The 13,655-nt window shown below is 58.0% G+C and overlaps 1 protein-coding gene across 7 annotated transcripts in view; it reads right to left on the reverse strand.

Moving 5' to 3' along the window:
• The window catches only part of LINGO1 (leucine rich repeat and Ig domain containing 1), a 190,382-nt gene that overhangs the window by 15,691 nt on the left and 161,036 nt on the right, over positions 1-13,655 (reverse strand). The window contains exon 1 of one of the 7 annotated variants that reach the window (XM_059180311.1): positions 369-947. The exons of the other annotated variants lie outside the window; for them this stretch is intronic. Within the exon in view, the coding sequence (XP_059036294.1) occupies positions 369-374 (6 nt within the window). The 5' untranslated portion in view covers positions 375-947. Of the gene's footprint in view, positions 1-368; positions 948-13,655 lie in introns of those variants that run through there. 7 annotated transcript variants of the gene reach the window in all.

Consider the following 13,655-nt stretch of genomic DNA (forward strand, 5'->3'; position numbering starts at 1 on the left):
TCCGGGATCTGTGGAGAGGTGCAGCCACCCGCTGAGCCAGAGGCTTACCCTCCAGGATGAATAGTGCTCAGAACAGGAAGGGGCACGGGGAGGGGGGGCCAGCAAGACTGGGACCCTAGCAGGTGCTCCTCCACAGCTACCCGTCCCAGCTAGCCAACCTGGAATTTGGTGGGGTGGGAGGAACGGGGAAGAAAGAATCTTCATTTCTGTGGCTTGAGGAGGGTCAGATCTGCGCCCCCAAAGGGAAATCTGGGTGGCGCCGGGGTGCCCTGCAGCCCCAGGAGGGCGCAGCCGGGCCAACGGCGGCCCTCACGGGAGCTCGCCGCGGGGCTGCCCGCTCGGGGCTGGGCCTCGGCCGCCGGGCTCACCTGCATCTCGGGCGCACCGTCCGTCCGCTCAGCTCGGTCACCAATCGCATGTCTTCCTCGCCGGGCTTCAGCCCCTGCCCAGCCCCCTCCTCCGTCGCCTCCTCCCTGTTCGACACCTCCGCCCGGCAGTCCGCGCGCCCTCGCGGGGCTGTCTGTCCGTCTGTCTGCCCCACGCGGGTGGGAGCCGAACCCGGGCCGGGGCAAGGGTGCGGGAGTGGGAAGGCGGGAGGCCGCGGCCCCGGCGGGCGGAGGGGCGGGCGCGCTTAGGACGCGCGACGCGGGCTCGGCGAGCCTGGTTCTGCGCCCCGGGCCGCCCTGGAGCCGCCGCCGCCGCCGCCGCCGCCTCTGCCGCTGGGGCCGGGGTCGAGGCCGGGCGCGCTCCGCAGCGGGGCCGGGGCCGGGGCCAGGGCTGAGGCCGGCAGGCAGCGGCCCCGCATGCTGCTCGGAGCCCCGCGGCGGGAGAGGGGCCGGAGCGGCGCGGGTGGGGACTCCGCGCGCTCCCGGGGCCGGGGCCGGGACCCGCCGCCGCCGCTGCCGCCTGCGCTGTCGCCGGTCGCCCGCTCCGGCTCCCGCACCGGCTCCCGCCCGGGCTCCGCGCTCTGCCGCGGCGCGGGGAGGGAGCGCGAGGAGCGAGGAGCGAGGAGTGAGCCGGGGAGGGAGGAGGGACCGAGGGAGGGAGGGAGCGAGAGAGGGAGCGAGGAGCGGCGGGTGCCGGGCGGGGGAGGAGAAGGCGCGGCCGCAAAACCAAGGAGGGGGGAGGTGAGGCGGGGGGCTCGTTTTCTTCCAGCGGAGGGGGCGGAGAGCGAAGAGCGCCCCAACCACTGCCCTGCACCGATGGGGCAGTGAAACTGGCAGTGGGGGACGCAGGCGAGGGGCGCGCCAGGCTCATGCCGGAGCCGGCGCGGGGGAGCGCCAGCCCCGCACCGGCCGCGCCCCTCCGAGTCCCGGGCTCCGGGCGAATCCCGGGCCAGCTCGACCCAGGGGAGTCCGGGCTACGGTCCTCCCTGAGTGGGCACGCACCCTCTTGTGTGGCCACATGCGTGTGCACATGAATGTGTTCACACGTGTTAACGAGGGTCACTGCACACAGCCGTGTGGACGGACACACGCACGTGAACGGGCAAGGCTCCCCACCCAGCCAGGGTTGTTTGGAGGACGGCGTGGGAAGGGTAAGACCCGGAGCCTCTGTCCTGCCCCTCTTCTCCAAATGTACGCAAATCTCAGTAGGGCCCACGCCCTGGCGGTCTTGGGGACAGGCAGGTAAAGAGGGAAGCTGGGGTTGGGTGGAGGGATGTCGAGAGGAAGCCCCGCCAGCTCCACGGCTTTACCCTAAGCGGGGTCTTGCCCCGCCCTTTGCAGCCCGGGTCCCCGCCCAACCCGGCTTCCAGTCCAGCAGAGGGCAGCAGGCCGCTACGGCCGGCTCTGGCCACGGGCACGGCACCCACACACCAGCAGAGGGCAGTGCAGAGCCTCAGTCTGGGCATCGCTGTCCCTCACTTAGATACCAGGGATCCAGAGGATCCTGAGCTAGAGCCACGCACTTAGATGGGTCTAGAGAAAGCGATCTCTCTGATCCTCCTTAGTCAGCCGATGCAGTGGATCCACTGGCCCGGGTGTCTTAGGGTGCAGAATGGACTACCGCCCTTACCATCTCATCTCCTTCTATGTCCCTTCATCTCCTGTAAGCCAGATGCCCTTTAACACTAAGTTAGTATGATTAGAATAAGCATCAGTGCTGACACCACCTGGCACGTCCAACCCTTCCCGACTATTGAGAGCGCATCCCATTAGCACATTAGCCCCCTGCCACCGGGAGCCCACAGGCGTAGGGGTTCTGGCAGGCAAAGAAGGAAGCTGAGGCTGGGGAAGAGGAGACTAGCCCAAGGCCCCTCGGTCTCGGAGACAAACCCCGGGATCCTGCTCCCACCCCCGACCCCCCCCCCCTGCCCAAAAGAGCCTGCCTGACATTCATTGCAGATACCTGCCTGGCATGGTGGGGCCACCAGTCTCCCCAGACCCCCAACACCATCTCCCATCTCCACTGTTCAGTCTCACACACACAGCCCAAAGAGTTGCACAGACCCTCTGCTCCAGCGAAACAGATTCTGGGTACTTCTCTGTCTCGCTGCCACATCACTGGTCTGGACAGTCCTGCCTGGAAAACCGTCCCCTGTGTCCATCCTTATCCTAGGCCTAGCTGGAGCCCCTCCCAGCAGGTGCGGATGCTGTTGCTGTGCACTCTACCTTCATCCTCCAACAAACCTCTGAGGAGGCGCTGTTGTTCTCCCGTGACGGAGAGAAGGAACCCGAGACTCAGAGAGATTACATGGCTTGCCCGTGGTCACACAGCACCTAAAGCCTGGAATGGGAATTTGAATCGGCTTCCAGGGCTGAGTAAACCAGTAGGGGGCAGGCTTGGCAGAGGGACTTACAGGTGGGCGGGGAAGAGGGGAGGCGGCACAGGTGTCCTCGTCCCTTTCAAGAGCCCAGCGCAGGCGGTTCCCTGGTCCCTCAACTCTCTGCTGCCTGGACCCCCTTCCCAGACTCCCCAGCTCCCCCACCCCGGCTGCTGGTGAGTTACCCGTGAGCTCCCGCCCTCCCGCGCCGCCTCCTCCCACCAGCCCGACAGGAATAGACGCTCCCCAGCTCCTGCGTAAAGGCTCCGCCAGGCGCCCGGCGGGCGCGCAGACCCGCTGGGGGGCGGGGGCGGGGGCGGGGGCTATTCCTGGTGCGGCGACTGACGCAGGCACCGCGCGGCCACGGCATCTCCGCCCCCGACTCACCTGCTCCCAGCCTCAGTGATCTCGAAGGAGAAATGGGGGAGAGCCCACTGCCAAACCCCAGATGCTGCTTAAGGAAGTCCGTGGCGCCTTCTGGGGCCCACAATTATCTCTCTGCGCCTTGAGGCAGCAGGGATGACCAAAGAGCCCTGTCTGGGAGGAACTGCCCCGCAGCTTTATTTCTCCATTATACAGTATCCAGGCCGTTCCTCCTTGCCTGTCTCTCCAGAAGAAATGACTCCCTTATCTTACTTCACCAATGAAAACAATGGGGTTGGGGAGGAGTTGGGGGAAGAAGTTAGAGAAAAGGCCTTTTTGAGGGTCCAGCCTGGATCTGGTGAGAGTGTTGGCCCCGTTATTCCAAGACCCCATAAAAAGGTGAGGAGGCCTGTCACTGCGTCCTCCCCAGTCAGATGTCTCTGCATAAGCTATGAAACGGGCATCTCTCAATCCAGCTGGTGGGGTGGGCCCCAGCAGAAGCCTCTCAGGGATCCCAGAGCCAAGGAGAATGTGAAACCTTGGAGGGGCCTGGCCCAAGTCTTAAATGACACAACCAGGGGGTTGTACACTTGAGCTACAGCTGAAGAATGTTCACCCACACTTTCAAGCCTCAATCCTTGCTGGTCCCCCTGCCTGGTGTCCCCTCTGCCGGGTTTCCAAGGGTGCTTCAAGAGCAAACTAAGGCCATTCTCTTCTATTCCTGTCTCCCCTCCCCATACTAAAATGGCCTTAGAAGCAAGCCCCCAGTCTCCTCTCTCTCTGTCCTCAGACTAGGAGCTCCCAAGAGCAGGCCTCAACCCACCTATCTCACTGGAGGGCACATAGCAGATCCTGGCTTCAGACTGAAAACTTAGCAAGTCCCAATAAAGCAGGAGCTGATGGCCAGAAGCAGCAGCCAGCCTGCAGTGGCCTGAGTGAGAACAGCAAAGCAGAGAGGCTGGCACTCTCCTACTGCACAGATGAAAAACTGAGGCTCTGGGGAGAGCTGGTATCTTGTCCAAGTTCACTGTGTAAGAAGCAGAGCTGGACTTTGAAGCTCAGGGTGCGTCTGATGTCCCAGCCCAAGCCCTGCGCTCCCCCCAACTCTGGGCGGCTGAGGGTGCAGGAAGAGGGGCCAGACCCCCCGGGGCCCAGGAAGGAATGGGTGGCACACGCAGGGCTACCCATGTTCCTGCTCTGTGCCTGCTTCCAGCCCAGCAGCCCGCAGGGTTTTACGATGATGATTATTTCTGAAGCCACTTGAAATTAATGACAGCTCTAAAATGGCTGGGACATTGGAGTCATGGCTGAGACCTCTAATTAGCAAGAAAAACGGAGAGCAGGGGCTGGGAGGTGGGGGAGGGAGCTGGGCAGGCCACATGGGGCATGGAGCAGGGGTGGGGAGCAGGTTGGAGCCAGGATCCAGCAGGAGGTCCCTGTGGAGCTAGTGGACCCCATGTTCCAACTGACACTGCAAATTTGATTCTGAGTGCTCTGAATAACTTGCTGTGTGACATTGAGGGGCCGCTGCCCCTCCCTGGGGAAATTGCCCCAGCCAGGCAATAAGGGCTTGGTTGGGATGGGGCGTGTACCCCCACCTAGATAGCCAAGAGGGGGCTCCTTCAAGGCTTCTGGGTTCCTAGGAGGCTGAAGCCTGGGAGCTGGGGGCATTGTAGCCTCCAGGAGCGGCAGAAGCCCCATACTCACCTCTGGCTACAGCAGCCCTCTATGATGGGGCTGCTGAGGCTGTGGGTATAATGAAGTTGGAAAGACTCTGGCTGGAGTGAAGTGGATCAGCACGTGGCAGAAAATCCATAGGTCAGGGCCCTGCACTGGTGAAGCTGTGGAGGAGGGCAGGAGATGGGGGGCTTCTGAAGGGGCTGGCAGAGAAGTCCCTGTAGGAGGTGGGCCTGGAGCTGTGGCCAGGGTTAGAACCTTCTTGCCCCCTCGGAAGCCCCTCCTTGAGCCAGAAGGGACTTGGGGATGCCAGGGTCCCAGTAAGGCTTGTTAAAGAGGGTCGGGCTCAGGAACCTGTAAGGGAAAAGACACTCATCCACATGCACCCTGGCTCCTGGCCTCCACCATCCTGCATGGGGCAGACTGCCCAGGGAAGGACACCAGGGCTCAGCTCAAAGGAACCCTGCACATAGCACATGTGGAGATATGCTGATCAACATGGAGGGACACCACTGTGGCCAAAGCTGAGGCCAAGACTCCAAGGGCAGAAGAGCAGAAAGCCACCACCACTTCCTTGGGGTGTCCTCTTACCTAGCAACCCCCAGCTCAGGCATGTCTTGTCACTGACAGCTTTCTCAGACTCTCAATCCATTTTCTCCCACCCTTCCCCTCTTCCCTTTCAATTCAGGGCTCTGTGTGGCCCCCTCTTTCCAGAAGCCTACTCTGAGCACCTCAGTCTCCTACTCTGTATCCTTGGTTACCTCTCTGGGCCTCGGTGTCCTCCTTTGGAAGATGGAATATAAGTAGAACCTGTTTCATGGGGGATGATGTGAGGATCTTATGACTTTAAAAATACACACACACACACACACACACACACACACACATACATATATCTCCAATACTTGATGCTGGGCCTGGCGCACGATAGGTGCTTGATAAATGCAGGCACACAGTAGGTGCTTGATAAATGGTTATTATACTGTTATGTTTGTTCTCTGTTCCCTGTCCCCCCACCCAGCCCTTCCTCTGTAAAGACAGGGGTTGACTCTAAGGTTCCTTTCAGTGTTCCAAGCCTCGACTAAGTTCTTCAAGAATCAGGAACATGCTGAAGGCAGGGATTGATCTTGTGTCTCCTCTGGTTTCTGCAGAGCCCACAGCCCTGATTCCAGAGCGGCTGATGTGTACAAATTAAACTCAACTGAAATTCACTAATCAGGAAGGACCAGTAGGTTTCCCCCGGAGGAGGGAGGTCCAGGCCATGGGGACAGGGACACTCAAGTCCTCAACTCTCACTTCCCCTTATCTTGGGGCCTTGGTCACCCACGCCTCCACTGGAAACGTTCCAGCATCCGTGACATTCCCTTAACTAGCAGCAACGTAGGCAGCAGCCTCCACTACTTGGAATCACACTGAGAACTGGGGGGAACCAAAAGGCTCCTGGAGGACCCAGGGCAGGAGCCCTTACTCAGCCCGACCACACAGTCCTGCTGGGTTGGGTGCCTGGTTCCTGCATCCATAAGAGATGAGAGGCAGGGAATCTGTCTGGGGCCTGTGAAGGGGCTTGTCAGCCCTGCCCACCCCAAAGTCCCTCCTGACATTCCTGACCTTGCAGTTAATATCTAAGAAGTGTGCACTCCACTAAAAACGACCCTCTGAAACCACAAAAACATCCAGATGATTAAACTGAGAGCAAAAACAAAGAAGCAAATATAAAAGGCAATTTGTAAAAAGGGACCACTCCCTGGCTCTTTGGGAATCTGGGCTCCAGGCTTGGCAGAGCAGCTTCTCCTGAGAGCCTGGGCTCGGCTGTCCCCACGGATCATGTCAGGGGGCACTTGAGCTAATGTGTGCAAACAGGCAGCACTATTAGCAAATCCATTCATTAAGCGCTTGTCTTGAGTTCCGTTGTGCAGCAGTCTTGTTTATTAACTTAAGTCGGAACCTGTTATTAAGTCAAAGGCAGCGTGTGGAAGCTCGGAAGGTGTCTAGCCTTATTGCTGAGCAGTCCTGAGTTCCAGTTCTGGCTCTATCTCTAAGCGCTGTGTGACCCCGACAAAGTCTCTGAGCCTTAGTTGCCCTGGGATAGGCAGCTCCCAAAGATGACTCCCAATGGGTCCCTACTTTCTGGCATCTAACCCACTGCGTGCAATCCCCTCCCCTTGAGCGTGGGCCGGACTAATGGAATCTCTTCTAACAGAGAGAATCCGATAGGCTATCAGAGATGAGCTTTCATCTTGGGGACTCTCTCTCCATCACTTGCTTGTTCACTATAACTCAGAGCAGATGCAGTATTATTATTAGCCGCCCTGTTGAGAAGCCCACATGGAAGGGAACTGATGTCTAACCAGCACCCCGTGAGGCCCTGACACCTGCCAATACCCACAGGAGCAAACGTGGACCCAGACCCTGCCCAGTCCAAGCCTTGAGATGCCTGAGGCTCTGGCTAACGCCTGACGGTAACCTTGTGAGAGACCTGGAACCAGACGCCTCCCACTAAGCCTCACATACAGAACCTGTAAGATAACACAAATTTGTCTTTTCAAGCCACTAAGTTTCAGGGTGATTTGTTATGCAGCCATAACTAACTCATACATACTCCATCTGTGAGATGGGCAAAAAATGTCTTTCTCCCAGCATGGCTGAGATAACGCAGGCCAGGTGCCTGCTGCTGGTCAGGGTAAGAAATGGCATAGCAACTTGGCAGGAAAACATCTGTTCTAGTGAGGAACCGGAGACACCTTGCATGCCCATCACTAGAACGATGTATAAACACAGAGCACATGATCACACAGCCCTGAAGAGGGACACGCTGGAGCTCCATGCATCAGCTGGGTGATCCCACAAACACAAGGTCAAGGGAGAAAAAAGAACCAAAACTACATATAAGATGGTACCACCAGTATAAGTCTAAAAGCAAGCCCTGAACCTTATAAATTGTGCACGGATACCTACATATACAAAGTCTAAAAACATGCATAAGAATGACCAGTACCGATTCCAGGGGAGTGCTCCTGCTGGACAGAGTGAAAAGGGAAGAGTTAGAGGCAGGCCTACCCTGAACCCCACACTCTGAGGGGCTCACTGTGAGTAGGCTCCACAGTTCTAAACAACACATTTTGTCCTCTCAACAATCCCATGGGTCTATTCTATTATTCTCTCTTCTTATAGAGGAGGACTTTGAGGCACAGGGTTTCCAGGGAGAACTTCCTGGACCTTCAAGTCCAGTGGCAGGCCAAGGCTAGGTACCTTACTCTGCCACGCTCTCGGGGGAGGCCACAATACCTCCCGGACCTCAGTCTATTCTTCGGTAGCACAGGAGGGACTGGCCCTCTTCCCCCTTCCTAGGTGTGATTTGAGATGCTGGGAGTCTTGATTCATCCTTCTGGAATATTTGTAGAGCTCCCATGAGCCAACCTCAGGCCATACAAGGAGGCGTGGACAAGAGAAGGTGTGATTAAGAGGATTCAATTCAACACAATTCTGTTCAATTCATTGACTCATTTCCCAGACAGACGATGGTTGAGGTTAAGAGTATTGTTTGGGCACCTATGACACATTTGGCTTTGCATTCGGTGCTTTTATAAACCATGTCACGTAAGCCTCAACCCCACCCAGCAAAGTAGGGACCGTTGTCATCTCCAGGCGCCCCCTTCCACGATCAATACGGCCAATGAAGAAACGACCAGCAGCCTCCCCAGGTCACATAGCAGAGCTGAGATTATCATAACTGGCCCTCCCTCCATTCTGACCTGCCCTCTGTCTGGTGCTGGGGGCACAGATGGAGGGTCCAGGCTTTGCTGTCCTTTGGGGATTCCAACCCAGCCAAGAAGAATTTGGAGGAGTTTTGGGGAGAAAGAGGTGTGTGGTGGGAGCAACCAAGACGGGTTTCCTGGAGGGGAAGGGGCAGGTGTTTCAGTGGGCTCACTGGTGGCGAGGGAGGTGGGAGATCCATCCATCCATCCGTCCATCTACCCATCCATTCATTCCTTCACTCAACAAATATTCGATACAGCTTTCTCTGGGCCCCAAAGAGCCCGCAGTCTAGTGTGCAAGACTTAATGGACTGCGATGCACAGGGACGAGGAGAGCGTGGGAAGACTCATGCACAGGAGTCAGGATGGATCTCTGGGAGGTGGAAATCCAGAGGCTAAGTAGGAGCCAACCAATGGAGTGTGGGAGGTGGTGTCTGAGCAGAGAGAACAGCAGGTACAGAGGCCTGACCCCTGGATGGTGAGGACAGACAGCTGGACCCCTGCACCGGCTCAGCCCTATAGGGCAGGCTGGGCCCTGCTCCAGAGGGACTAAGAGCAGGGGAGTTCGAACCATCACGGTGCATGTAATTATGTGCAAAAATGAAGGCTAGCTCCTTAATAATTGATGGTGGGAGAGAGTAAACATCGGCAGAGGCACCCGGCTGCATCGCCCTGTCCCGTCTGGCTGGGACCCAGGGCGGCCGCCTGGCCACTAATATGCCCATAAATTATTGAAGTTATAAAAAAGGAAGCAGGTGTCATGTCGCACCCATAAACAGCTTGTTAGCTAAGACTAACAAAGGGGCGGCTGGCCACCAGGCAGGGGCTCCCTAGCACCCCGCCTGTTTGCAGAGGAATATGGATGAGGGTAGGGTAGAGAGGGCCTGAGAGGCTGGCTGGCCCTGCTCCCCACCCCCTCCCTCCTCCAGACCCCCCTGGGGAGTCAGGCGGTACCGAGGAGGTCCACAGATGGAAAGAGCCAGAACCAGACCCTTGAGCTCTCCCTCACTGTGGTGTGCATGCAGGCGCCAGATAAACCCGCATGGAGGGCATTACAGGAGCCCGAAGATCTCTGGGGCATGCCCAGCCTGATGTACTGAGGTCAGTGCTGTGGAGAACTGGGGGCTGGACCCAGAGACAAATGGTGCACATCCCAGGGAAGTCACTTGCTGCTTGTGACCTTGAGCAAGTCACCTACCCTCTCTGAGCTGCTCTCTGTTCAGGCCACCTGGGGATAGTCATGCCTATCTGGGAGATTAGGAGGGTCCCGGGAGTTTGTGGTGTGATATTCCTGGTGCATAGGGCGCTCCCCCATCCCCCCAATCTCACAGAAGATCCTAATTAGATCAGGCTTAATGAGGCTTCCTTCTGTTAGGCTCTCTTTCCGCTCCATTAAGGCTGGCGTCCAGGATGTTAGTAGAAAGGGGAGAAAGCTGAGGACGGGGAAGGTGTCCAGCTGCCAGGGCTTGGTCCACCCCAGGCTCCACCAAACACAGGGTGTCCCCACCTGCCAGGGAGCAGAGGAGGAAGACAGAGGTAGGGCTGCCAACAGAGAGAGGCCTCACCAGGCATGGGGAGGGAAAGACAGGGTGGAGGGAAACACTGGCATTTGGGGTCCTTGGTGATGAAGAGCTTGGCACCCCACTGTCTCTCAGGCTGAGGATCTTCGGTCTCCGGGATACTTCCTTCAGGGACGTGGAACCAGGCTGCCCGATTTGGGCACTTGGACGTCCCTGGTGTGCTCAGCTCTGCCGAAGTCCACACAGGGCAAAGGGGAGGCAGTCCAGGCCTCAGAAGGCACCCCTTTCCCTAAACAGGCAGCCAGCTCACCCACAACCTGCTGGAGGCTACACAGGGAGCAGGGCTGGGCACGTCACCCAGGTTTGGGTGGCCAACAGGCTCCTCTCTCCAGTCCTGAAATAGCCCCCACCAGTACCTAAGTTCTGGAAGTGGTTTTCTTCTCCCAGAGGAAAGATGGAAATCCTGGAAGCTCTTAAGCACTGTGCTTTGGGCTGGGCCTCTCCTCTGGGGGTCCTCTCCGCACCCCTTATCTTCTCTTAGGCAGCCTCAGTCTGTCCCACAGCAGCCTGTTCTGCACATGGACGGAGAGGCCACACAGGTCACTGCTGGAGAGCAGAGCCTCAGCCTCCTGCTTCTCCCCACAGCAGCTGGACTCCGTCCCAGGAGGAGGCGCGGAGATTCTCACGCTGCGTGCTCGGTGTCATGTTGTGACAACTGACAGCCACCTTGGTATGGCATTCCCAGGAGCTCTCTTCCTGCCCAAGAGTTCTCAGTCCTTGGCACCTGCCTGCCCATCACCTGCCCAGTGGGGTAGGGGGTAGCTGGGGCGGGTGCCTGCGGTGGTAGGCAGATGGCCTGGGCAGTGAGGGATGGAGCCGTCTCAGAGAGCTATTCTTGGGAATGGGTGCTCACTCGGAGCCCTAAGGATACCTCCCTCCTCTGAGAGGGGACACCGCTTGCCCAGGATTACATAGGTTATATGGGGGCAGCTGGAACATGTCTGTCAGGTTTCCGGTTTCCAAGACTACACCAAACTGAATGGCTGCAGGGTACGGGGTCGGGGGAGCGTGCAGAAGGTGCAGGGACAAGACTACTGGTTGCTACAAAGACCCGAGCAGGAGACCGGGTTTTGGGGATGGACTGGTCGGGTCAGGCCATGGCCCCTCATGGCCTCCAAAATTCAGCATCAGCCCCTCTCTGACCCCTTGAGGGTCTATCCCTTCCTGTCTCTGTCTCTCCTTCTATCTCTTTGACTTAACTTTCCTTCACTCAGAGGGTCAGGGAGATAAGGCAAGCTAGACCCCTGGACTGGGTAACAAGTGGCCCTGACCAGGCCCTCTGGATGGTGCTGGAAGCTGAGAAGGAATGGGGAGCAGGAAGGCTGCCTGCCCTGGATCCGGTGGGAGAACAGGGCTTTCTAGGGGGTTCAGGGAAGAACCATAATTCTGGGCGTAGGACAACCTCAAAGGCAGGAAGGGCCCTCTGTCCCCCCTTAATTGGGTCACATCTTAGTAAGGGCTGCCGGAACTCTCAGCAGTGGTCAGGTTACATAGAGGGGTGAGAGGCTCATGGAGGCATGTGGAAGGGGGGTACACAAAGAGGAAAGCCCAGGAGCCTCAGGTCCCTGGGGCTTCTTTGGGGCCTCCTCTGGTTGTGTGGCCTGCATTGTCTTTCCTGCTGTTCTTGGACATGCCACCCTGCCCGTCACAGCACAAGGGGCAGGGAGGGCAAGTCCTGAAGGTGGCTCCCTCAAGCTCCATGGTCTAAGGTTTGTACCCCGTGAGGAGCCACAGCAAATCAAGGGAAAATCTCAGGCAGAGACTTAGGGGACAGTGTCCTTCCTGAGAGCTTGGTGCCACGCCCAGGCAAGACACCGAGGTTTTGGCCCTCCCACTTCTTCTCCCTCTAGTATGGGGCTGGGTGGGGGGGATATCTGCAAACAGGGAAAGGAGTGAGTGTGATACGTGGGAGAATCTTCTGGAATATGGACTCCTCTGGTTAGGGCACTTGGGCAAGCCCCTTCACCTGCTCCAAAGGGTGGTGAGGATTACTGAGCTAATCCTTTCAGAGCCCTGGGAATTGGGCCCTGCATACACTTAGCCCTTTAGAGGACAAGCCGTTGTGATCATGAGTTTAGTAGGTACAGTGGTGTCTGCTTTGTGTGTGTGTCCAATTTTTGTGGTTGTTGTCGAAATATCACTGTGTTGTGCTAGACATCTGTGCTGTGTGCCTCCCGGTTAAACATGACGTGCTGGGGTTCGGTGGCCTGAGTGGGACTCTTCAGTATCTCCCTCTCTTCTCCAAGGCCCATCAGTGCAGACGGAAGACCCAAGGCCTCAGGGCTTCCCAGCTGCCCTGGAGCAGCAACTGGGGTCTGTATATGGGTAGTGCCCTCCCTCTCTATCCCTTTTCTGCCCATGCTGTCCTAGAAGCCCAGGAGGCCAGGTTGTTGGGGGGGGTACCCTAGTTCCTGGGGCCCCCGGGGCAAGCCTCAGTATCTGTCTGCTCCTTCAGGACCCACCTGTTTGGGGCATTTCTGTTTCCCAGGAAATGAGGTTGACATGAGTAGAAGTGTGAATGACAGCAGGAGGGCAAGAGAGAAGCTGGCCCATGCACCCTGAGAGGCCAGGAAATGGGCTCCGGAGCAGGGCTGAGCCAAGAGCAGGCTGAGCCCTGGGCAGCTTCTCACTGGCCATTCTTGCGGCCGGTGGACACAGCAGTGGCTCCCTCAGTCCCTCCAGCAACCTACGCAGAAGGAGCTGCTCTGCCCATCTCACAGATGACAAAACAGAGGCTTGGAAAGGTGAGGTGACTCACCCTACTGAAGCCAGAACCAGCAGCCAGGTCTGACCTTGGTGACAGTTCTAGAGATTGTGGGTCAGATGTGCCGTGGGGTGAGTGACGGGAGGCTAGGGCTGGCAGCCTGAGGTGGAAAGATCTGGAAGGCAGACAATGGGAGAGCCCCCACACTCTCAAACTGCAACATAGACATTCAGGCAGTGTGTTCACACCACCTGCTGGGGCGCGAAAACCAGCCATAAACACCTGCAGTGTCCTGGTGGCTCATCAGTGGGGACAGAGGCCAGTGTGCCTTCAGGAAATTTCCCTGTGACTCAGACTCATTGACCTCCCTGCGCATACCCAGACACTCCTCCCCACCGCACACACCCCTGGAACTCACTTGTCCGGGAGCCACAAAGACAGGGGGGTGGAGAAAACCACCCACCCACTCCCCAAATCAGGGGGCTGAGGGGTCTGGAAGGAAGGAGCCTGGCCAGCCAGCTTGCAGAGACTTCCCATGTCACAACCCAGGAAGCTGGGGCCAGAGAGTGTCCCCGGGGCATACAATGGGGTGGGCAGGTTGGGATGGAATGGAGGGCTGGCTCCTTCTCACCACCTCATTTTTTGTCATCAGCCCATCTCTCTCCACCCGTGAACTAGGCAGGAATATCTTCACATCAGTGAGCGTGCTGGAGGTTGGGGGAGGGGAGGCATGCTCCTGCACCTAGCCTGGCTAAGGAGAAATACCCATAACGTCTGAAGTGTGGGAAGCACCGTGAGCAAATCCAGGCCCA

The sequence above is a fragment of the Mustela lutreola genome, chromosome 7 (genome assembly GCF_030435805.1).
Source record: "Mustela lutreola isolate mMusLut2 chromosome 7, mMusLut2.pri, whole genome shotgun sequence".
Lineage (NCBI taxonomy): Eukaryota > Metazoa > Chordata > Mammalia > Carnivora > Mustelidae > Mustela > Mustela lutreola.